This window comes from Mustela erminea, chromosome 5, assembly GCF_009829155.1.
Source record: "Mustela erminea isolate mMusErm1 chromosome 5, mMusErm1.Pri, whole genome shotgun sequence".
NCBI lineage: Eukaryota > Metazoa > Chordata > Mammalia > Carnivora > Mustelidae > Mustela > Mustela erminea.
Window position 1 is genome coordinate 134,362,060 of NC_045618.1, and position 23,067 is coordinate 134,385,126.

The 23,067-nt window shown below is 45.7% G+C and overlaps 1 protein-coding gene across 8 annotated transcripts in view; it reads right to left on the reverse strand.

Annotated features, from left to right (window-relative positions):
- RGS6 (regulator of G protein signaling 6) overlaps nt 1–23,067 on the reverse strand; it is a 550,737-nt gene that overhangs the window by 35,777 nt on the left and 491,893 nt on the right. For all 8 annotated transcript variants that reach the window (XM_032345054.1, XM_032345052.1, XM_032345055.1 and 5 more), the window contains exons 13-15: nt 17,361–17,471; nt 10,994–11,119; nt 3,325–3,511 (exon numbers count right to left, since the gene is read on the reverse strand). In XM_032345054.1, coding sequence (XP_032200945.1) covers nt 3,325–3,511; nt 10,994–11,119; nt 17,361–17,471 — 424 coding nt within the window. The remainder of the gene's footprint in view (nt 1–3,324; nt 3,512–10,993; nt 11,120–17,360; nt 17,472–23,067) is intronic.

A 23,067-nucleotide genomic window follows, 5' to 3' on the forward strand; every position in this document is an offset into this window, starting at 1 on the left:
TTTATTTGAAATCCAGGATATTGACCCTAACATAATGAGGAACTTAGAGAGGCTCTGAGTAGCCTCTCTGAGTCTACTCTGCCTCAACAATGAGGTATCCTTTTTGTGGAAGTACCTGAAAAACCACAGAGCACTGTACTAATGTTTATTCAGAAACTTGTCAAGGCACAATCTGCTGACTTCCTAAGATTTCCTATCCCACCTTTCTCAAACGAAAAACAATATAAATGTCAAGAAGCGAGGACTGGTTTACTAAACCATGGCACTTCTACACAATGGAATACTATGCAACAATTAAAGAACCAGGCGACAATCATCTTGTTACTGCTAGTGTGGGCGCAGTAGCTCTGAAGCTGCTCTGTGATCAGGCAGGAGAAAGTGAATGAGTAATGACGTGAGGTACTAGGGCCATCATCTGTGGCATCCTTGAGAACCGAGATTCTCAGTATAGAGAAAGGGGGTACAATATAGAAAGAAGAGGTTAAATAAAATCCCCTGTAATTTTCAATTTGAATAGAAAGTATAAGTAAGAACTTATGACATATTTTTAATCACCACCAAAACCCACTAATTTCCTAACTCTGTCCATTGAAAAGGTCTAGAGAGGATGACCAACCCAGGAACAATGAGCACCTCCAAGTGCCTAGATTATTGTCTCTAAGAACCATTTCCCACCAAGAGAAACTAGGGATCCTAGGAGAAATGGCTGATTCCAGGTCTGGGGCAAGGTCTGGAAGATCTTAGCTTCCTTGTTATGTGGATGACATCAAAGGTTACCAGGACCATGTAAAAAAGAGCCAATGACTGAGATGGCACAATCCAAGAACCAAAAAAAAAAAAAAAAAAAAAAAAAAAAGCAAAATGGACTAAAACACACCAAATGTGTATAAACCTATGAGTTTACAAAGATACTAAAAACAGAACAGGAAACCCTGATTGGTCATTGGAAGATGATAGTAAACTACTCATTATTTTGAAAACTAAAAAATAAAGGGAAAAAGCCAAACACTTATCCTATCTTTCCTATATAAATTGTATTATTGGATGCTCTAATAGGAGCTATATTTGATTATTTGTATTTCGGCTATTAAGTGAAGTAATTAACTAATGGATCTAAGCAATAAACATCAACAGCTGCTAAAATCACTAAAAGAGAAAACTATACCTTATGTGCCTTCTGACAAGAGAGTACAACATGGTTTATGAAGCAGTTTTGCTCACAGACATCAAATGTAAATCCAACTAAATATCTAAATCAAACTAATTTGTAGGAAATATGGAGGATAGAAGGACATGTTAAACAGCACCACAGGGCTGCCATAAAAGAAATAAAAATCCAGGCTGTGGGACTCTCTACAGGGACTCTCTTGTTATGAGAGAGAAAGAGAGAGAGAGAGAGAGACCGACCAAACAAGCAGGGCAAGTGGCAGGCAGAGGAAGAAGCAGACTCTTGTTGAGCAGGGAACCCAACATAGAGCTCAACCCCAGGACCCTGGGATCATGACCTGAGCTAAACGCAGACGCTTAACTGACTGAGCCACCCAGGCACCCCTGGATTCTGATTTTAAATTAAAGGTTAAAAAATGGCATTTATACCACCGCCATAAATTTGAACATTTGCATATAACATATATATGTTATAAAGAAAATGTTGCTAATTTTTAAGGTGTGACGGTGGTGTTAGTAATGCTACATACTAGGTATTCGCAGGTGAAATGATGTAATGTCACAGAGTTGCTTTAAAATAACCTAATGGAAGCTGAAAAAGAAGGTGGGGACACAGATAAAATGAGATCGGTCCTGTATTGGTGATTGCTCAGGTTGGATGTTGTTCTGCTCTTTCTACTTTATCACATGTTTACAGGTTCCCATAATAAAAGATTCAAATAAATCCTTCCTTCCAACATCTTGCTTGTCGGCTGGTTCTGACGAGTATCTCAGGTCTTGTATTTCATGAACGATGGAGAACTGAGCTGTGTGTTCAGATCATTCATCTGAGGGGCCTCTCTATGACCCAGGGAGCTCCTACATCACTTTCCTCTCCAGAATACATCAGTATGCGCTTGGGAGCAGATACACAGACACATACAAAAAAAGATTTCTCATGATTTAAATATTTTGCTTTGAAGCTGCAAAGAGTTATGAGAGGGTTGAGTTTTCATCAAGTAACAACATGGAACTCTGTAGAACCAAATTTGCCTGGCACCAGCATTCAGTGGAGCTCACGGCCAGAGGAAAGGAAAGACAGTTATGGGGTTGAGCTTGGGCGGTGCTTCCGTATAGAAGTTCTGAGAAAATAACCAGGCAGATCCGGATGACAAGGGACATTGGTTCCGTTCCCATGCTATTATTTGCATCAGTGCCACTGAGTTTCCTAAATTGGATAATAATGTCTGTAGGAAAGCGATGGAGGCCAATTCTCTATTTGGGGACCCCACAGGTGAGAGAAATGAAGAGGGTTGAAGAGACAAGCCTGAAGCTTGAAGCCCCATCACCCCAGGTGTAGGATGGGTGAGAGGGAATCCCAGTTAGGGCCTGGAAAGTGGACAACAGACTGGATGGTTATCTTTAGAAATGTACCTCTCAGCCCTCAAGGTAAGGCATGTTTAGAGTGGCTTATGTGGCTTCTGCTTCTTTTGCCAGCCTCCCCAGCATCTGTGCCCAGTTGTAGCATCCAGGCTTAGGAGTCCCTCCCGTGGCCTTTCTTAAACCTTAAACCTTAAACCTGAGACTGACCCCAGCTCTCCAACTGGTAAAATTCCCCGTTCTTTTGTCTTTCTCCCCAATGAGCCCATAACCTCCTTGAGGGCAGGGGTTCCGTCCTTCTTAGTGGTATCTCATCACATAGCACAAGGCCTGGGATAGAGAGGTGCTCCCCAAAGAGTAACTGCAGAGTTGAACGTCACGATGGAAGTAGAGTAAGGAGTGGTTATGAGCTGGGCTTCACGGTGAGGTGAGACTCACGGCCCTGCCCGCTCCCTATACCCACTTTGCTGAAGTGGTGTTAGGGTTTCCGGATGCTACTACTGACTTATTACAGGACCTCAGATTTTGTAAAACACTTTGAGATTCTCCTGGAAAGGATAACACCTATAACTAAATGTCTATCTCTCTGCAACAATGTAACTGATCCAGGAAGACAATACTAGGAAGAATTTCACTTTCCACTTACCTGGAATGGTTTCCCCTGATGGCTTTACAATAATAAAACCTGAAATTCTAGCTACACACAATGCCTTGGACCTATATGAAAGGGTGAGGTGGTGAAGTGGACAAATGAACACTTTTTGAGTAGATAAGAACTAATCGAGTAGATAAGCAAACCTGGGCATCTTCGAATGTGTATCTCCCTCCATCTTTGACGTTTTGACTCGTTATCTCGTAGCTGTGAGAATCCAGGTTGATTGCGCTTGGGGCCCCTGGAGCCAGGAACTCTTGCCAGATTTCTTCTACCCTCTTGGCCACATCCTGGAGGGGTTGTTTCTTGAGGTCTTGGACAGCCAACCAGAACCTGGGAAGCATAAAGAAAGTCATTTCCACGGCTCTCAGCCTCTGGACTCTGCTGGATGTGGTCCCAGAACACACAGCCCATAAAACTCGTTCTGCTGCATCTCCAGACTCCCCTGCTGCCGCTACCTAAGAGCAAAGATGGTAGGGACTGCTGGAAATTCACAGGGTGCTACATTATTGTGGAGAATTGAAAGGAAGCACCCATTAGAGAAATCATTGTACTTCTGGTTACCAAGAGGTTTCTTTCCTTTACATCAAGGTTTCTCAAGCTCTGCACTATTTCCATGTTGGGCTCAACGATTCTCTTTTGTGAGGCTGCCCTGTGCATTGTAAGATGTTGAACAGCATGCCTGGCCTCTACCCACCAGATGCCAGTGGGAACCCCTCCCCAAGTTGTGATAACCAAAAATGTTTCTAGGTATTACTGAATGACCCCTAGGAGGTGAAATCCACTCTTGGTTGAGAGCCAGTGCTCTCCACAGGTGCCCTGACACAGAGTATGAATTCGTTTGTCATATCTGGTTGGGATCAGTTTGCAGCATCAAAATGAAGGAAATCACAGAGGCAGAGAGAAGTTTGGAATTGTAACAAATATCTGAGCTGGAAGGACCCAGCTATTCATGTTGCTGATGGAAAAGGAGTCAATTTGCAAGGTCGGTGTCCAGCATGATGCTTAGCATATAGTAGGTGCTCAATAAATGGCTGTTGGCTTGAAGATGGGCTCCTGAGGAATAAAGCTAGAGAGGCACTCATGGGCAACCTCTATGCCAAAAGATTCTCCAGAGAGCACTGGAAAGAAAACCTCTAGCTCACATCCATATGTGCTTTTCATGAATTCCTCAGCATCAGCATGGCAGCGGCTGTTGGAAGAGCTGGGTGTGAGCTCTTTTCTGCTGAGGGCAGCAGCAAACAGGGCTAAGCTTGGACAACAGTTCTCTGGTCGTGAGGATGATTCCTGAGGCAGCCCTGGGGAGGGCTTGCAGCAAGACCCAGATCTGGGTAGCACACTTTGTGCCTTGTGAACAAGACAGGCCAGTGTCCCCATCAATGAGACATGAGGACAGGCCCCAGGCTATGTGGTTGCCACAGCCATAGCATTCACACGTACGCCAGTCAATGAAGGGGCAGGGACAAGAGAAGCTGGACCACAACACGGTGGAAAGTGCGTTCAATCTGTCATCGAATTGCACCCAAAGTAAGACGTACTTGTTTTTTCCTTTTCCTTTTCTTTCTTTCTTTCTTTTTTTTTTTTTAAAGGTTAAGCATGTTTTTCTGTTGCTGTTCTTAGAACTGTCTTTGGAGCCAAGTGCATGGCCCAAAGGCGCCACTCAGTGGCCAACTGTGGTAATGCAGCTCCATTTCCACCAGGAGAGAGGTGTGTGTGCCGGGGCTTCTGGAATCCCAACTCTTGTCATGCTTTGCCATTTGGGATTCTAATAATCCCTTTAAAGAAAATCCTCATGGTTCCCTTGTTGGTCCTGAACAGCCAGAGTCCAGGAAGGAGATTTAATGACCTCACTTGACCAGAAGACCAGGAAACACATTTCAGTCCTCATCTTGACTATGCTGCTGTCTTGGAATTATACCTTTCTGGGCATTCCTTCCCCCATCTGTAAAATGGGTATGAAGTGGGTGGCGGGATATGTGACGTGGGTCTCCAGAAGTTCCCATCCAGATGTAACAAAAATGCTTACAGTTCCCGTGGGTGAGAGCTGTGGGGAGGTCAAAGGGGACGGCCACATGGTCAGTACCGGGCTTCCTCCTTGGGTGGCTGGGCGTTCTCTCTGTGGGGAGTGGGGTTCTTCCACCTCCCAACCCCATGTCTCAGGGTCCTTAGGCCTCTCCGTCCCACCCTCGACGTCTGCTGTGGAATGAAGGAGGTGACCAGGACACAAAGATGAACATGGTCATCTGGTGATGTCTTTGTCAGAAAGGCAGGGTGTGATGGGCAGGTGAGAATTAGGAAACCCAGCTCTGAAGAAGCAAGCTGCTTTGGGTTTTTCAAAGGACCGGAAAGAGTGCCCATGGGCAACTCACCAAAGATGGAGTCAGTGAATCTTTGGCAGCCACGTGCTGGGGCTGACGTGAGAAGGGCCCTCCCTCAGGGAGTTGTCTCTGGGGTGAGTCCCCTGGGGCTGGAAGCAGCTCCTCTGGGCCAGCATCCTTCCCAAGCCTACCCAACCCTGCAGTTTCTCACACACAGGGATGGTTCCTGGGCAATTTCCTGCTCCCTCAATCAATGTCATATGGGGGTCACCTTCTGTCACTTTCTGTCCCTTGTTTCGGGCTGCTCTGAGGAGAAGCTCTCAAGCTCCGGGAAGGCCCAGCAGCTTCTGAGCTCTGCAGACTCCTGCGGTTCCCAAGGCCTCAGAGTCCCTTTGGCAGAATGTCTGGGAGCCGCAGTCATGCCCATCACCTCAGCGGGGTATAAAGAAGGTCTGAAGTGGATGTCCACGGAGATTCCAGAATCCCATGTAACAAACTTGTACATAAAAATGAAAAGGTTCCTTTTGCCACAAACCAAGAATTTTTCAAAATAAAAGTACAAGAAGAAACCACGGGCCTGTTCGAAGACGAGGAGGAGACGACATTCCTCAGACAGCCATCTTTCCTCCCTGCCCTCACAGGGACCCTCTCAGCCTTCTGTCAGCCTTGCAGATGACCTGCCTTATCCTTCTCAGGTGACAGCAAAAATGCTGTCACAACAGCATCCTGACATCCTGTATGTGTTTACCGTCCCCGGCTTCGGTGAACCTCTGTGTCAATTTGAAATTCAGAGCAGGCTCCAGTTTGCATTTGCCATCTGTGAGCCCACTGGCCTGAGGCAGGAGCGCGGCGCTCGGAGCCCCTGGGCCCCAGTGGCCCAGCCACACGGCCCTCTCTGGGGCCACGGAGCTCCCCGCCACATACCCTGGGCGGGCTTGAGGCCCGTGGAGGCTGGGGCAGCTTCGGCCTTCTTGAAGCCTGCAGGTACAAGTACCGCTCCTCCCTGAGGACGCCCGCCAGAGCAGGGGGGCGATGCCAGCAGCGGCATCAAACCCGCCCGTCCTGCACTAAGCCTCTGTGGCTTGCAGCAGAAGGGCTGTCATGACTGGCAGCCCACAAGGACTCGCTGGTATCAGGGAGACCATCTGTCCCGCTCCGCTGGAGTCGTCAGAGCGTGGGGAGGCAGCCCGCGCCGGCATGGGGTGTGCGGCGATGGCTCAGGAATGCAGGCCTGGCTCCGGGCTGGGTAGGGAGCCCATGGGGGCTCTGGCGCCCCCGGGCCCAGCAGCAGCCGTAGTTGGAGGGCGGTTCCAGGGGTGGGTGGTCCCCGGACTGCCCCGGGTAGCCTCCTCTGTCCCCAGGACCTCAGTGCTGGCAGGGAGTGGGATTTTCTCCTGGAGGCTGGGTGGAAGCAGGAACAGCAACGCAGCCACTGTCCCTCTCTTGCCAGGGCTTCTGGGCAGCCCCTCAGTTCTTATTTTCCCTATATATATATATTTTTTCACAAACTAGGATTTTCACGGCTTGTAAAAATCTAGCTTTTAGTTCATTCCCAAAGAAAAAGCAAACTCGATGCTGAAGGAAGGCTTTCTGTGCCCTCTGCTGGTCAGCAGAGACTCAGGAAGGACAGAGGCAACTTGATGGGGTCCCTGGTGGGGCGGAAATCCTCCAGGGGGGCTACCGCAGCCGCCAGCCCCAGCCCCGCGGCCGCTGAGTTCTGTGTCTTCCAGGGGCAGTGGCTGAGCTACCACAGATTGTCACGGCAGCGCGTGAGCCACCTCTGCTCCGATTAATCATGTGTTTGGTTAGTGGTGAGTCCTGCTGGGCCTCACGAACCTTCGCAGGTCCTCCCAGGACCCGGGGCAACTCTCAGAGCCGGGAGCTTTCCAAGCAAACCCGGCAGCTCCCCCGTGCTCTCTTTAATTGCTTCTCCCTTCAGCTGACACTGTGTGGGGCTGGGATAATCAATCTGCAGGTTAGAAGAACAACCGCGTTCTCTCAGGAGACGTTACAGCTCATAAAAAATGTACGGGCAACGCTCTTTGCTGTGGGTTTTGAGTTTTAACTCGTGCCCTGCCGTGCAGAAGGGGGTGTCGCGCCAGGGAGGGAGCAAGATGGGCATAGGGGTGATGGGGAGGGGACAAAGGTGGACAAGGGACTCCTGTCACCATTCTGGGAAAGCGCACAGGGAAGGGAGGACGAAGGCAGGTAATGCACTCGACGTCCCTGCGAGAATTCTCGCCTCCTGGGTGACAGCCCGTGGGCATTGTACAGGCCCCCAGCAAACGGTTACCTTGGGGCCCCAGGCCATCGGAATGGAGCCCTGGGCTCAGGTCGGGGTGCCACCAAGAGCACGGGTTCTCATGCCCTGCAAGGCGCTGGGCCCCCAAAGATGAGGCCCCTCCCTTCTCAGCTCACCATGAAGGGGGACTTGAACTTATGTCTTCTTATCACAGACACCTTCCCTTAAAGGACCCAGGGTGATGCTTTGCTGTTGTAAGAGTGACTTCTACGTCTCTTTGGGGTTCCTCTGGGCTGCCCTCTCAAGCTCTGGTACACGTTCAACCACGTGGCTACTTCACCAGGGCCGTGCAAAAATGTTACCATCTAAGTACCCCTTTTGCTCTTCGAGTGATGCAAAGGCATCTGGGGGACGAGATGGAGATGCCCTTTGCAATGGATGCGGCTGAGTTCCAGTTGGTTTTTTTTTCCATCCCGAATGCCAGTTGCCTGGGCTGCTGATCCGTCCTGGGGAGAAGGGAAAACTCCCAGCGTGCCCAAAGCCAGCAGACGAGCAGGACCCCTGGGTTATGCCACGTTCTTCAGCTCCAGGGGGCACCATTCACAGGGAGCTTGCTGAAGGCCCATCTGCGGGGCACCCATGGCCGCCCTGCTCAGGGGAGTCCTTGGGCCCTGGGTCACGGTGGCTGCTAAGCCACTCTCTGTGGCTGGAGGACTGACTGGAAAGGGGAGGAGAGAAACCACCTGGTTAGGGATGACCGAAGAGTCCTGAGTAGTTGTGTGATTTCAAACCGAACTTTCCCCCACGTATCCAATTATGCCGAATATCATAAAAGTGGAACTTGGGTCCCCAGAGGGGATTTTATAAGCTCGTGGGCTGTACTTTTTATCTCCGGCTGTTCTATTTTCTTTATCCTCTCTGCCGTCATGGATCAGAGGGGTCCCTCTCTAAGTGTGGATTTATGCATTCATGCTGGGGGTATAGATGAGTCACTGGCACACTCCCGAGTGCTCCTCCCCCACGCCTCTTTCACTCAAGATTGAGTGTAGCCTCCTGCCACAGGAGGAAGGAGCTGGTGGAGGCATGGGGGGCCGAGGGGGGGTGGCGAGCAGGGGATGGCAGGATGAGATGCCCAACACCTGCCAGGGACAGACTCCTCCCTGCCCTCCTAACCTTACAAGTAATGCATTTTCGCTGCACACGTGTGGCTCTGGCTGCACTCAGACTGGGCGCGGAGGAGGGGCTGAGCCAGCAGATGTTCCGGCTAGAATGACCCTCAAAATGACCAGGACCCGGTCTCTATAATGGTGCAGGTGGCAGGAGGGTCGTAAGGCCACGCATAGTCTGAGAAATAACCAGGTGAAGGAGCTTCTAGACGGCTCTCTTAGACCGCTTTCTTTGGGGGGGGGGGGGTCCCGCAGGGAACAGAGATAAAAAGGAGAATTTGGAAAGACTCCTCACGGGGGTCTTTGGGCTCCGTGTGGGTCCCAGGGCTGAGCCTGTGCACAAAGAGGCCCCGGAATGCAGCACTTGGGACCAGGAGGGCGTGGCTTCCGAACCCCCACCCACCTCCTCCAAGAGCCTCCTGGGGAAGGAGGCTGGTCTGAACACCACCCTGAGGGAGAGTCTGAGAGCCCAGGCCTTCGGTTACAAATGCCTGCCTAGGAATTGAAGCAGAGCTCTCAGGTGTGTTCAGGACCTTGCCGCTGCATCAGGAAAGAACTCCTGTGTCCCGACTGGGCCTCAGGTGTGCAGCCTTATCTGCTGTACCGCAGCCTCCGGGTTGCCTAGAAAGGCATCGGGTGCATAGGGTTCACCGGGACTCACACATCCTGCCGGAGCCGTGTGATGTGGGAGAGCCCGCGGCCACGCTGTGGCTGGCAGGGTCTTCTCGCTGAGAACATTCTCCCTCCTTCCAGTTTGTCTATCGGTATCCTGTGTATTCTTCCAAGTCCGGCTTAGGGCTGGCTACTCCGGCTCACATCCATCCCTCCCTCTTATTAAACGTTTCCAAAACAGTTCCTAGAGTTTATACTCATTGATAGTCATTTAACGATGTAATTGTTTCTTGTGTTTTTTTCCTCAAACGCCTACAAGATCACTGGAGACAAGGATCATGCAGTTTGCCTTTCTTGCATCCCTCAGCCGACTCCTGCGGAACTTGATGCAGCATATGTGTGGGATAAACGGCGCCTGACCGATGAATGGGACCGATGTGGTTCCTGCTGCCAAAGAAACAACACGGCCTTTGCACGGTAACATCGGAGCGGACAGTCCTTTGCCCACAGTATATGCTCTGACTTTTTAAAGTTAAAAAACGTTTAAAAAAATGGAATAAAACCACCCTTTCTGAGAAAGACACCACTGGATGATGGGAATTAACTTTGCATGCAAAAAAAGAACCTGATGCCAAGAAAAAGGTCCTGAGCTTTCCATCTGAGAAGTCACCAGTTAGCTTGGATCACTCGGGAGCTCAGACCCATAGGTCTCTGTTGATTCGAATACAATGGAAACCTGAATAAACCACAAGTTCTCTAGCCTTTCCTGACAAGGACCCCCTCCCTCTGAATGCTTTCCTTTTCCTCGCTCTCTCTCAATGGGCCTCCTGTTTTGAAGGTTTTGTTTTTTTCTTCAACTGAACAGTAATTATTAATACATCAATGCATTTCCCCCATCTTGATTAGCTGGAGACCAAGAGCGATGATCGGGTGTTCTCATTGGCAGCAGGTGACCAGAGCAACTGTGACACGGTGTTGATTGAATCCCTCCCCAAAAGGAAAAGCATGTTTTTGTTAGCTTTTACGGATATGTCTCCAGACATTGAACCATATCTACTCTGGCTTTTTGAAATTCTGAAATGAGCTCAGGGATCCCTCTTTTTTCTAGTTAGCTTGTCAAGTGTTGGGGACCCCTGCCCGAGACGTTTTGAAGGAGAGGGTCTCTGAGCTACCTTCCCACTCCACAGCTCCCTGGTTCTCTGTCATCAGACCCACTGGATCATTTGCTTATCACGGGAGACACGTTCCCAACAACTTGAACAACTGTCATCTGGACTTACGGGACAGAAAATGCTGGTCTGGGGAAGTGGTGATGCGGGGACACCAGAACTGGGCATCAAGTTCATCTTCCACTTCTGTCTTGGCCAGATTAGCGGGGGTGTGAGTTTTATTGAGAAAGGGAGGCGGAAGGGGAGACTGAAGGTGCACATCTCCTCATACACACTCTGCGCACGGAGGCAGCCTTGGAGAAGGTTACCTGAGGTTTTCTGAGCTGAACTCGGACTCCAGGAATCTCCGGAACTGGTCCTGCCCCACCTGGTCCTTTAATACCTCGTCGAAAGAGAAGCCCCACCTCTTGACTCGCTGCTGGCTGGGCTCTTTGCTTTTGGGGAGAACAAAGGTTATAAAAAATGATCAGTGCTAAGCAAAAAACACTGTGTCTTATTCCCTCTGCCAACTCGAATCTATTTTGCTGCCGCATGCCGAAGGGCAAGGTCTCAGATCTAAGTGATGGATTCGATAAAACCTGCACAAACTCCAGTTGCCGACTCGGCACAACCTCAGCCGATGGTAAAGTGTCTCTTTAGACAAGGCATTTCGAAGGGTCCACATTTAGGCGAGGGTTCCCCCGGAGACCTGCCAAGTGGCTGCTGTCTACAGGGAGGGAAACAACCCCGTTCACTTGGCTTCGCTGGACCCTGCCTGTCCACTACCGCCCAACTCTCGACTCTACAGCTTCTCATCTTGCTTAGATCCAAGTGGCATCTGAGCAGTCAGAAACGCATCAGCTCCTCCAGGATGAACCCTACCACTTGCGTAGAGGCAGACTGTTGTGTCCATGGAACAACCGTCTGGTCAGCCTCTCTGATGTTCTGGGTGTTGTTCTGAGCATCTTATCTCTGCTAACTCACTGGGTCCTCACAACTGCTTTGTAAAATAATGTACTAGTATTGGCCTCATTTTACAGATAGGGAAGCTGAGGGCTGTGATCGCCTGCCCAGAGACACACTGGGAAGTGGTGGAGTCAAGACGAGTCCAGACAAATGTGGCTCCAGAGTGCAGCCCTTAGCCTGACAGTGCTGTCCCACACCCATGTGACCCTCCTCAGACCAAAGCAGGGGTCGGTCTTATTCTTTCGCTCTGGGAGGATGAGACTAGTTCCTTCAGCTCTGCCTTTCCGTTTGCAGTTCACTCATGTACTTAATCCCCTGACCCTTCAAGTAGCTTTGGGTCTAGGTCACAAGCCACACGCTATAACCGCCATATGCAAAGAGTGGTCTGGGGACCAGCAGTGGACTCTTAAGCTCGGTCTCAGACATGGGGAATCAGAATTCACAGCCATTGAGATCCCTGGGTGAGTTAAATGCTCACTAAACTTTGAGGAGCATGGGTCTGGCAATACTTATTTTCCTTCTTTTTAAAAATCTGACACATAGTTCTTATTATCTCTAACAGGCATTAAGTGAATAAAATCATGGAGTTGATATATTCTCGTGTTTGTCTTAGACAATGACACTTAGTGAGGAGGGGGAAGAGGGCGTATGTGTTCAAAGGTTTGGAAAAACAAATAGGTCCAGCCAAGTGTGGCCCAATGGAAGTTTCTGCTACGATAAGAGTATTCTGTATCTCTTCCTTCTGTCTGGAAGACCCTAGACCCATGTGGCTCTTGAGCACTTGAAATATGGCTAGTGTGACCGAGGAACTGATTTTTATTCTTTTATTTATTTATTTATTTATTTATTTATTTATTTATTATGTTATGTTAGTCACCATACAGTACATCATTAGTTTTTGATGTAGTGTTCCATGATTAATTGTTTGGGTATAACACCCAGTGCTCTGTGCAATCCATGCCCTCCTTAATACCCATCACTGGACTAACCTATCTTCACTCCCCTCCCCTCTGAAACCCTCAGTTTGTTTCTCCAAGTCATAGTCTCTCAAGTTTCTTCCCCCCCCCCCCGATTCCCCCCTTCATTTTCCCCTTCCTTCTCCCAATGTCCTCTGTGTTATTCCTTGTGCTCCACAAGTAAGTGAAACCATATAGTAATTGACTCTCTCTGCTTGACTTATTTAACTTAGTATAATCTCCTCCAGTCCCATCCATGTTGATGGAAAAGCTGGGTATTCATCCTTTCTGATGGCTGAGTAATATTCCATTGTATATATGCCATATCTTCTTTATCCATTCGTCTGTTGAAGGACATCTTGGCTCCTTCCACAGTCTGGTTATCATGGACATTCACTTACACCATACATGATGATTTTTAAATTTTATTTCATTTTAAATCATGAAAGGTTGTCCGTTTGTTTGTCTGATAAACCAAACCCTCAGTGCCAGAACTTCTGATTTAATCATCCTAGGGAGGGGACTGGGAATTGTTTTTCTTGTTGTTTGTTTTTTATTTTTTAAAGATTTTATTTATTTGACAGATGGAGATCACAAGTAGGCAGAGAAGCGGGCAGAGAGAGAGGAGGAAGAAGGCTCCCTGCTGAGCAGAGAGCCCTATATAGGGCTCAATCCCAGGACTCTGGGATCGTGACCTGAGCCGAAGGCAGAGGCTTGAACCCACTGAGCCACCCAGGTGCCCCTGTTGTTTGTTTTTTAATAAACTCTCCAGGTGGTTCTAATGTATGGCCAGAGTTGTTGGCCAAGAACTTCACTTATGAAAACCAACAGTCCCTCAAATTGCTGGGTATATGAGAAGATGGACAGATCTGCTCTGAACGGTGATTAGTCACAGTGACAGATTATGTGATAAATGGCCCCCAATGAAACCCACTATGTCAGAAATAGAGGGGAAGTACGAAACCCAAACCAAACCAAACCTGTATCACACCCTCAGAGGAATTTAAGAGGGTAAATATCAAAAGAACAGGGCAGGCTGCTAAGAAGAAGGGGTCCAAGAAATATTAAGAATTCCTGGAAGTGAAAAGCATGACTGTCACCCAGCCCTCCCAAAACTCAGTAGGAAAAAGAAAAACTCATAAAGTATAAAATCACACAATGGACATTACTGAACACCAAGCTGAAGGCTCTGAAGAGGAAGTCAAGGAATTCTATCCTTGAATATAGAATAAAAAGACCAAGAGATGGGAATTATAAAAGAGAAAAGATAAAGAGAGATGGCTGTTCGATCCCAGAGGCTCAGAGTTTCTACAAAAGGATTTCCTGAAAAGAGAGGATAAAACAGAAAAAAGAATGTTACTGATTAAAAAAAGGGGTGGGGGGAGAGAGCAAGAGAGAGAAAATACCTTGAGTTAAGGAAAGATTTAAATTCTTGGATCAGATTAGAAGGGATGACATAGGGCCCATCTAAACTATTAGAAAGCACTGGGTGTGATGCATAAACAATGAATCTTGGAACACTAAAAAAATAAAATAAAGTTAAAAAAAAGAAAAAAAGAACTCCTAGAAATAAGATACTCTTCTACCAACTATTTTTCTTTTAATGTTGATGGAGAAACGTAAGTCCCAAAATGTTGGTTTAAAATGTATCAGTCTCGGGGCACCTGGGTGGCTTAGAGGGTTAAGCCTCTGCCTTCAGCTCAGGTCATGACCTCAGTGTCCTGGGATCGAGCCCCGCATCAGGCTCTCTGCTCAGCAGGGAACCCGCTCCCCCTACCCCTCCCCGCCCCGCGCGCCTCCCTCTCTGCCTATTTGTGATCGCTCTGTCAAATAAATAAATAAAATCTTTAAAAATAACATATCAGGCTAACATACCTATCAAGAAGAATGGGACTTGGAGGAAGCAAAGGGAAATTCCTATTTTTTATTTTACATACTTTATTATTATTTGTATGGTTGATGCCATTAATTAAAAATGAAAACATTTATAGCAAATATAAATAGAATAGAAACTAGAGTAAGGAAAGCTAATACAAACCTTGATAAATAAAGCAAAAATCAGGGAAGAGGAAAAGAAACAAAAAGAATGAGATTTGGAAACCATGAAATATCAGGAAAAAGATAAAATACATAATCCAAGTAAATATAACTGTTTTTGATCTCAATGTCTAAAGCAAAACACGCCGCTAGAAAAGTGGGTGAAGAAACAAAACAGTCTAGTTCACGAGAGAAAAATGAATATCAACCATGAGAAAAGATTCTCAAGTCTTTTAGCAAAGTGAAATACATGAGATTTTTTATTTTAACTTCTCACATATGTGAAAATGACAAAGACTGATAATGCTTGAAGATAATACTTGAGTCAGTGAGGAATGTGGAGAAATGGACACTTTTAAACTGTGGGCAGGAAATAAAATGATATTATTTTGCTTAAGAGAATCTAGTCATATGAGCTAAAATAAAAATAAACATGTCAGTCTTAGCAATTCCACTCTTGGAAGTTTATCCTAAAGTAGTAATTGGACTTGTGTACAAGGATGTTCTTTGCATCACTGTTTACACTAGCAAAAAGTAGAAGAAAGAGGAGGAGGAGGGGGAGGAGGAGGAGGAAGAAGAAGATACAACTTTAATATTTATGACCTGCAGACTGGTTAAACACATTATACTATACTCTTGCAAGGGGACACTATGTGTTATTGAAAAAGTTAAGGCAGATTTATATGTGCTTACAGAGAGAGAGTCCCATGATAAATTAATTAAAAAATTACGGGACAATGTATATATAAATATACATATATATTTATATATATATATAAATCCCTTTATGCAAAAGAATATGATACTGCATATACATGAGAGTCTAAAAGGAGAGACTCTAAATCAAAGTTTCCCAAACTTCCTGAATTCATGGCACCCTTAGAGTCTCAGTTACTTTTTCATGGGACCCCTGGGCAAAAAAACCCACGTAATAGCTTTGTTTTTTCAATAGGTCCAAAGGACTTAATATGTATTTATGTCCCAAAACTTAGTAGCTATAAAGTATATATAAATTGAAAGAAAAAACAATGTCTACTTCATTCTTAAATAACCATAATGTGTCCCTGCTGAGCACTGTACCTCTTCTCAAACTTTGGAATCAGGCTCGACCCCAACACGCTCGTTTTCTGTTCCATTTTGACTTTTGTACAATACTTGCCTTTTATCAGCAACTGCGCTGAAAACCCAGATTTGCAAAGAAAGGAATGTAATGTGAAATGTTGAAAATGGTGAAGTACTTCAAGCTAGTACTTTACACTGTATCAGATGCACAGCAGCCGTCACCGTGCTTCCCTCGAGGATACAGAATATGCCGGGGTGACCCTGTGAATTCCCTGCAGGGGCCCAGGGTGCACTGGCTCCGTTTGGGAACCATGACATTAGACTGTAAGCAAAGATTCTTTCTGGAAAGTGAGATTAGATGGGAGGGAGAGAAACTTTTCTCTATTATGCACATCTGAATAGTTTGAACTTTTATTATAATAAGCAAAATATAAAAATAATAAAAGACTTTCATTACTTTTTTAAAAGATTTTTAATTGTTTTTAAGACTCAATTTATTTATTTGAAGGAGAGAGAGAAAGCACGCAAAGAAACGAGTAGGGGAGAGGAGCAGAAGGAGGGGAGAAGCAGGCTCCCCAACGAGCAGGGAGCCCGATGTGGGGCTCAACCCCAGGGTCCTGGGATCATGACCTGAGCCAAAGGCAGACGGTTAACTGAGCCATGTAGATGCCCCAGACTTTTATTACTTTTTACAAGTTTTTTTTTTTTCACTTCCAGAAAAGAAACCAGAAAAAGAGCAAGAGTGAAGGGGAATGAGGGAGATACCGAGAAATGAAAAATGAAATAAAAAGGCTTCTAGCCGAGGGGCAAAGGGTGCCAAGGCACACCACACCAGGTGTGTCTGTGCACTTCCCTTGGTGACTGTGAGTCTGGTCCCAGTCCCTCTGGGCTTTGGCTCCTGGGCTGGTAAATGAACGCCCTACCTTCCCTCACAGGCGAAGAGCTACTTTTAGTCACTCCCCAAGAGCGGAGTGATGAAAACCACAGCTCTGGAACCTGTTGTCTGGGTTCTGACCCTAACTCTGCTACCCACTTGCTGAGGGACCTCGAGCAAGCTCATTAACTCCTCTGTACCTCAGTTTTCCCATCTGTTCAATGATGAGAACTCTGTTTACCTATTGTAAACACTCTTATTGTTGCTGCTGATGCTATATACAAGCAAATTGGTCAACAGATTTTTTTTTTTTGTCCCTCCAGCAATCAGAGCTAGGATGTGTGGGGGGTGCCTGGGTGGCTGTCAGTTGAGAGCCCGATCTTGGTTCCAGCTGGGGTTCTGACCTCAGGGTCATGGGATCGAGCCCTGCATCTGTCGAGCTCTGCGCTCAGCAGGAAATCTGATTCTCTCTCTCTGCCTCTGCCCACCGTCCACTCTCTCTCTCTTCTCAAAATAAATAAAATATTAGAAAAAAAAATTTAAGACTGTCCCTGTTCTCACGATAGCCAGTGGTCAGAGAGAGGTCAGAGGAAGGCACTGGGGATCCATGTACACATCAAAGCTATAGGGAGGTAGAACCCTATGTGAGCAGAACTTACTTAGGAGGTAACTAGAGGGTTTTCTGTTCTAGTGATAAAAACAGTCAAACTGAGATAGGAAATAATGTAATCTCACTATCATGTGATTTTTTCCCCACATCTCTTTCCTTCTCAAACATTAAAACTTTTTTTTTTTTTTTACCTCATCTCTATGTCCCATAAAGTGATATCATCACTGATCCAGGGATTGGATGGCTCGGCCGGCGTGATCAAAGGATCATATTCCACATACTGTTCTGTGTAAGCAATTAAGCTGCAGGAAGAAAGCAAAGAACGCTGCTGAATTCCTGTAAAAATGTTTTCTTTTTTACACAAACATTCTAATGGTCTTTATAGAATTCTAAGTTAAAGGGAATCGCCTTTACTCCCACGTCTGATGAATCCAATTGTTTCCACTTGTGCTTATTCCCTTTTCATGACGAATGTATCATTTTTGCATTATGCAGTCATAGTACCTGTAGGCATTTTTATCTTTTCCCCACTTTACTCTGGACCTGGACCCTGGCTGCACTAGCCTGACTGATACACAGGTCCAAACCTGCTTGCGTATCACCTCTCGCAGAGACTACGGCTCTCAGGGCATCTGGGTCATAACGAGGACACTAGAGTCCCTCCAGGCTGTCAGGCAAGTGTTCCCAGCTGGGAGATTTCCTTATTACAAAGACTAAAATCCTGATAGACCAAAAGGAGGTAATTCATTATAAGCATTATTCCACAAAACAACGTAGTTTTTCCAGTTATAATTCAAGCAGCTGCATTATCTTTCTAAAACAATAAAATAGTACTAAATGATTTCACACACACACACACACAAATAGCAATTTTAGCAAAAAAAAAAAAAAGGGATTTTTTTTACACAGACTTATACTTTCTACCCTTCTGTTTCCTTTAGCAGTTAGCTGTATATTTCTAAATTTGGTTTTTATAGTTGTTCTTGATTATCAATTTTAGATGAGGATTTAACTTTCCCTTCACGAGTCCCCAACTCCCCCCCCCCCACCCCACGATCCTCCTAAGAGACATATAATACTTTGGTAAATCAATATTTATTATTGTCCACATTATTAAACTAGATACAAATTGTGTTTTGCTACGCTAAGGAGACTCTTCAAGGGTTCTAACAAATCTGTAAAACATCTCTAGCAATAGTTTTTCCACATCTTAAACACATCACAGGATCGTGGTTAGTTCTGTCTCCCCCGCCTCCTAGAGGATTTCTCTTCCAAGTCTCGAGTCCTTTCTCTCCAGTCTGGACCGTTGGCTCTACACGCCTGATGCAAAGTCACCGTCCTGGGAAGACCTTCACTTTCTCATGGAGCCCTTGCTTTTCCAGACTTCACGTCTGTTTACTGGCTTTCCTTCCTGTTGTGTTGAAATCCTCAAGTAGTTTCCTAAGAAAGGATGCACAAAGGCTAACTATTTCAAGTCCTTGCGGGTCTAAACATATTTTTGTTTTATCTTTATACTTGGCGGATGGTCCTGGGCGCAGAAGCCCAAGTTAAAAATCATCTTCCTTCAGGGTTCTGAGGGCGGCGCTCTACTGTGCTTTCTGGCGTCCAGTGCTACTGCTGAGAAGTCTGGATCCAGCTGCTTTTGCTACTGTCTTTCCTCGCTGGAAACAGAGCCTTCTCTTCTTGTTGCACTGCCCTGAGATTTCACCCCGGCCCTTGCTGGTTGTTTTTATTTACTGTGCTGGGTATAAGGTACAAGAGATTAAAAAAAAAATTTCCCAGAAGTAATATTTCTTGGCTAATTTCATTCCATTCATTTCCTTGGTCTTCTCTTGCTGCAATTCTTTCTAGGAGAACATTGGACCTTATGGATTGGTAATCTAATTTTCTTAAATTTGCCTTACCGTTTTTCATCTTTTTGTCTTTTTGCTTGAGAGTCCTTTCCATCTTGTTATTTATTTATTTGCTTTGAATCTGGGCTATCACTTTCTTAAGTTTCCAGAGTTCACTCTTGTTTATCATAGATCTAGTTCTTGATGTATGGATGAAATATCTTCTGATATCTGATATTAATATTTCTTCTTTTTAAAAAAAATTTGTTTATTTTAGAGACAGAGAGAAAGTGTGAGTGGAGGGGGAGGGGCAGAAGGAGAGGGAGAGAGAGAATTTCAAGCAGACTCCTTGTTGAACACAGAGCCCATGGTAGGGCTCAATCCCACAACCCTGAGATCATGACCTGAGTCGAAATCAAGAGTTGGACCCTCAACCGACTGAGCCACCCAGGTGCCCCTGATATTAAGATTTCTGAGGATATGAATTCTATATTTTTATTTTCTGGGTTTTTAAAAATAGTTTTTGGTCCCTCTAAGTCCCATTTGCTCTTTGTTTTTATCATACACCATCACACTGGGGTTTCCCTTGAGTGTCGGGAAAATCTCTGGACATCCACTTGTGTGTAAGAGTAAGATACAAAAACCTGCTTGGAGATTCAGTGTGTATGGTGTGCATGTGGACAAGGGTTCATTGTCAGATCATGGGTAACTCACCAGACTTTTCACTAGAGCTCCAATGAGGGATGTGGGGACTTTCCCTGGGGTACATTGATTTTTCTCTAGAGCAAGTTTAAGTAAACATTGTCAGCAAGACTCCGTAAATATTTCAGATTTTACAGGCCAGATGGTGTCTGTTGCAACTACTCAGCTCTTCTATTGCAGCAAAAACCAGTCATAGATAATTCATGAATCAATGTGCGTGATTGGGTTCCAATAAAACTTTATTTGCAAAAACAGTAGGGTGGAGAAGACTTGGCCCATGGTTTGTAGTTTCCTAGTCTCTTGCCCGTGGGCATATACATCGAGTTCCTGGAGGGCCAAGAGCCAGGCAGAGACAGGAGGGAGGGTCCCATTGTTCACTAAGCTGATCCTCAATTAATTTTCTGTTTTCACCTGGCTATTTATGATGTGAGGCGCCTGAATTCTGAACTGATGTTGACTCAATTTCTCTGGAGAATAAACTGTTCATCTTCTATAATGGTAGAAACTAGGGAGAGATAGTTTCCTAGTGGGGCAGTTACCAAGGGATCCAAAGATCCAGAGACAGACTTTGCCCATTCCTCTGGGTTAGCCCCAGGTTTTATTCTTGCTCTCCATGGTCTCTTGTTTTATTCTTGTTCTCCATGGTACCTTCAAAAGCCAAGACCAAATTTTGTTGGGCAATCTGGCTCACTTTGTTACAATACTGACACTTAACACACAGGTTATAATGTTCTTCACTCTGTCCTCAACCATCTTGTTTTCCTTTTTTTTTTTTTAAATTAAATTTTGAAATATTTCAGGAATACAGAAAGGCATAAGAATTGTAAGGACATCATCCTTGTTCTCACCACCCTATTAAAAAGATAATACAATAGAGACAGGGGCCCATGGTTATGCCCTAATTCCATAGACTCAAACTTGGAAAAATTTGTTGAACCTGTTAATCCATTAATTTGTGGACCATGTCACTCATATCATTTTTATTCCTTTACTTACACATTTCTTTTGAGGAGGGAGAGAAGAGAAACATATGTCCACAATATTGTCTTGAGTGAACTTGTTATAATTAATATGATCATTTCCTTTATAGCAGAAACAGATTAAAAAAAATTTTTTTTTAGTATACATAATACTGTAGTAGAACACCATTGTTCACATAGGTTTTTCCATCTTCTGGGTTATTTATTTAGAATTAACACCCACAGGTGCAATTATTGGGCCAAAAGGTATGAATATTTTTATGGTTATCGGTCCACCATAAAACTTTTCTCCAAGCACTGCCAACTTGAGTGTCATCAATCTCTCCTGAAATGATAAATTCAGAACCACAGTTCTTACTACTGAATTGCAGAGGGTAAGCATGGTCAATTACTGCAGAAAGTGTGAAGAAATTAGCCAACAGCTGTAACTCACTGCCAATCAGAAAGTGTGGTCCACAAACCAGCAGCATAGTGATCACCTGAGAGCTTGTAAGAAATGGAGAATCTCAAGTCCTACCCCAGACCTACAGAGTCTGAAACTGCATTTAAACCAGATTCCCCAGGTGATTCATATGCACAGCAAAGGCTGAGAAGCACCACATCTTATTTGATATTCTGAGGGGTTCGGCCATTTTATTCATCCAATCAAAATGGAGGAGCCTGGGATACTTTCAGTTTTAAACAGGGCTTCAGATTTTCCCATCATCTCACAGCCTCCTCACTTTTCCAGGTGTGGTCTGTTGCCCAGCAGGGGTGTAGGAGGAGCATTGGTCCAAGCTGGAAAACCTTGGTTCTCATTCTCAGGTGAACCATTTGAGTGATCTTTGTCAAGTTCGCCATGTTACATAATGGCCTTGCGGAGCACTCAGGACCATTTGAGGAAAAAAATGGAAAAGTATTTCAAAAGAATCTTCCAAATCTTCTATACACGTAAAATATGTGATTGCAACCACCATGTGCAGTGGAGGCATGCTGTCCTCATAGGAGCATAAGGTAGGCAGTGTGCCCAGATGAAACTTCATGCCTAAGAACTCTGTGGCCTCTCAAGGCTCTGGGGCAGCACTGTGGCAGGAAGGGTGCTGTGACATCTCCATAGGGAGCCATCCCTTTGCCACTTGGGAGAATTCCATTCTTTTTGAAAGAAATGGATTGTACATTAAGGTACATAATAGTTTCCTAGGGCTGCTCTAACAAATGACCACTTACTTGGTGGCTTAAAATGACAGAAATCTACTCTCTCTTACTTCTGGAGGCTAGAATTTCTGAAATCAAGGTGTCAGGAGGCCTGTGCTCCCTCTGGGACTTGAGGGGAAGAATCTGTCCATCCTTGCCTCTTCCAGCTTCTGGTGGCTCCAGGAAGTCCTGGGCTTGTGGATGTGTAACTCCGATCTCTGCCTCTGTCTTCACATGACTTCTCCTCTGAGCCTGGTCTTCTTCCCTTCTCTCTCTTACTTGTTATTGAATTTGGGGTGCCCCAGAATAATCCAGGATGATTTCATCTCAAGATCCTTAATTCACATTCACAGAGAGCCTTCCCAGATAAGGTCACATTCATAGGTCCCAGGGATTAGGACTTGCACATACCCTTTTGGGGGCCACTATTCCACCCATTGTAGGGAACATGAAAGGATCCAGGCATGAAGCTGGAGAGGATGCACTTGACCACCTGACTCCTTCCCTCAGATCGGCACAAAAACTAACCAGCAGATGGTAACCTCAACCCTTTTTCAGGGACAATGGGTCATGTGAGATGTGTCTGAGTCATGATGAGGTGTTGGGGCTTTCCTGATTATTATGTACTTGGGCATCCACAGAATTCTCAGAATTTGAGATAGTGAGTGTAGTCCATGGGGCTCTCCTTAGCCATGACACTTTTGTCACTCAGAATGTCTGCCCCTAGCCATTCCAATGACCTCAGCCTCCGGTGGCCCCAATCTCCAATCAAAGATGTCTACCCGAGCAGCCCAAGATAAATCGTGTGTGTGTGCGCGTGTGCGCATGTGTGCGTGTGTGTGTGTGTGTGTAGGCGGGTGTCTGTCTTATAACTAATTAATTTCAAGTTATGGGGGAATTTTTTTTTTAAAAACCAGAAATGTATATCCCTCAAGTAATACATAGGGATGGAAAGACACAATTTCCTCCCCTGCCGTCCTTACCTCTCCTCAGATTTCCATGAGACAGGCTGGAGTTTGTACCAGCTGCCTCTCCAGGTTGTTGCATGAGCTCTTCCACGTGGCCACACCCGCACCCAGTGAAGGCAGGTCTGACCAGCCATGCCAAACCTAGGTTCCTGGATGGAACCCAGCAGGAGTGCTTGGGGTGAGAGGGGGCAGGGGAGGCTCAGGAGAGGCTGGATAAGAATACTGAGTACGTGGGTACTTGGG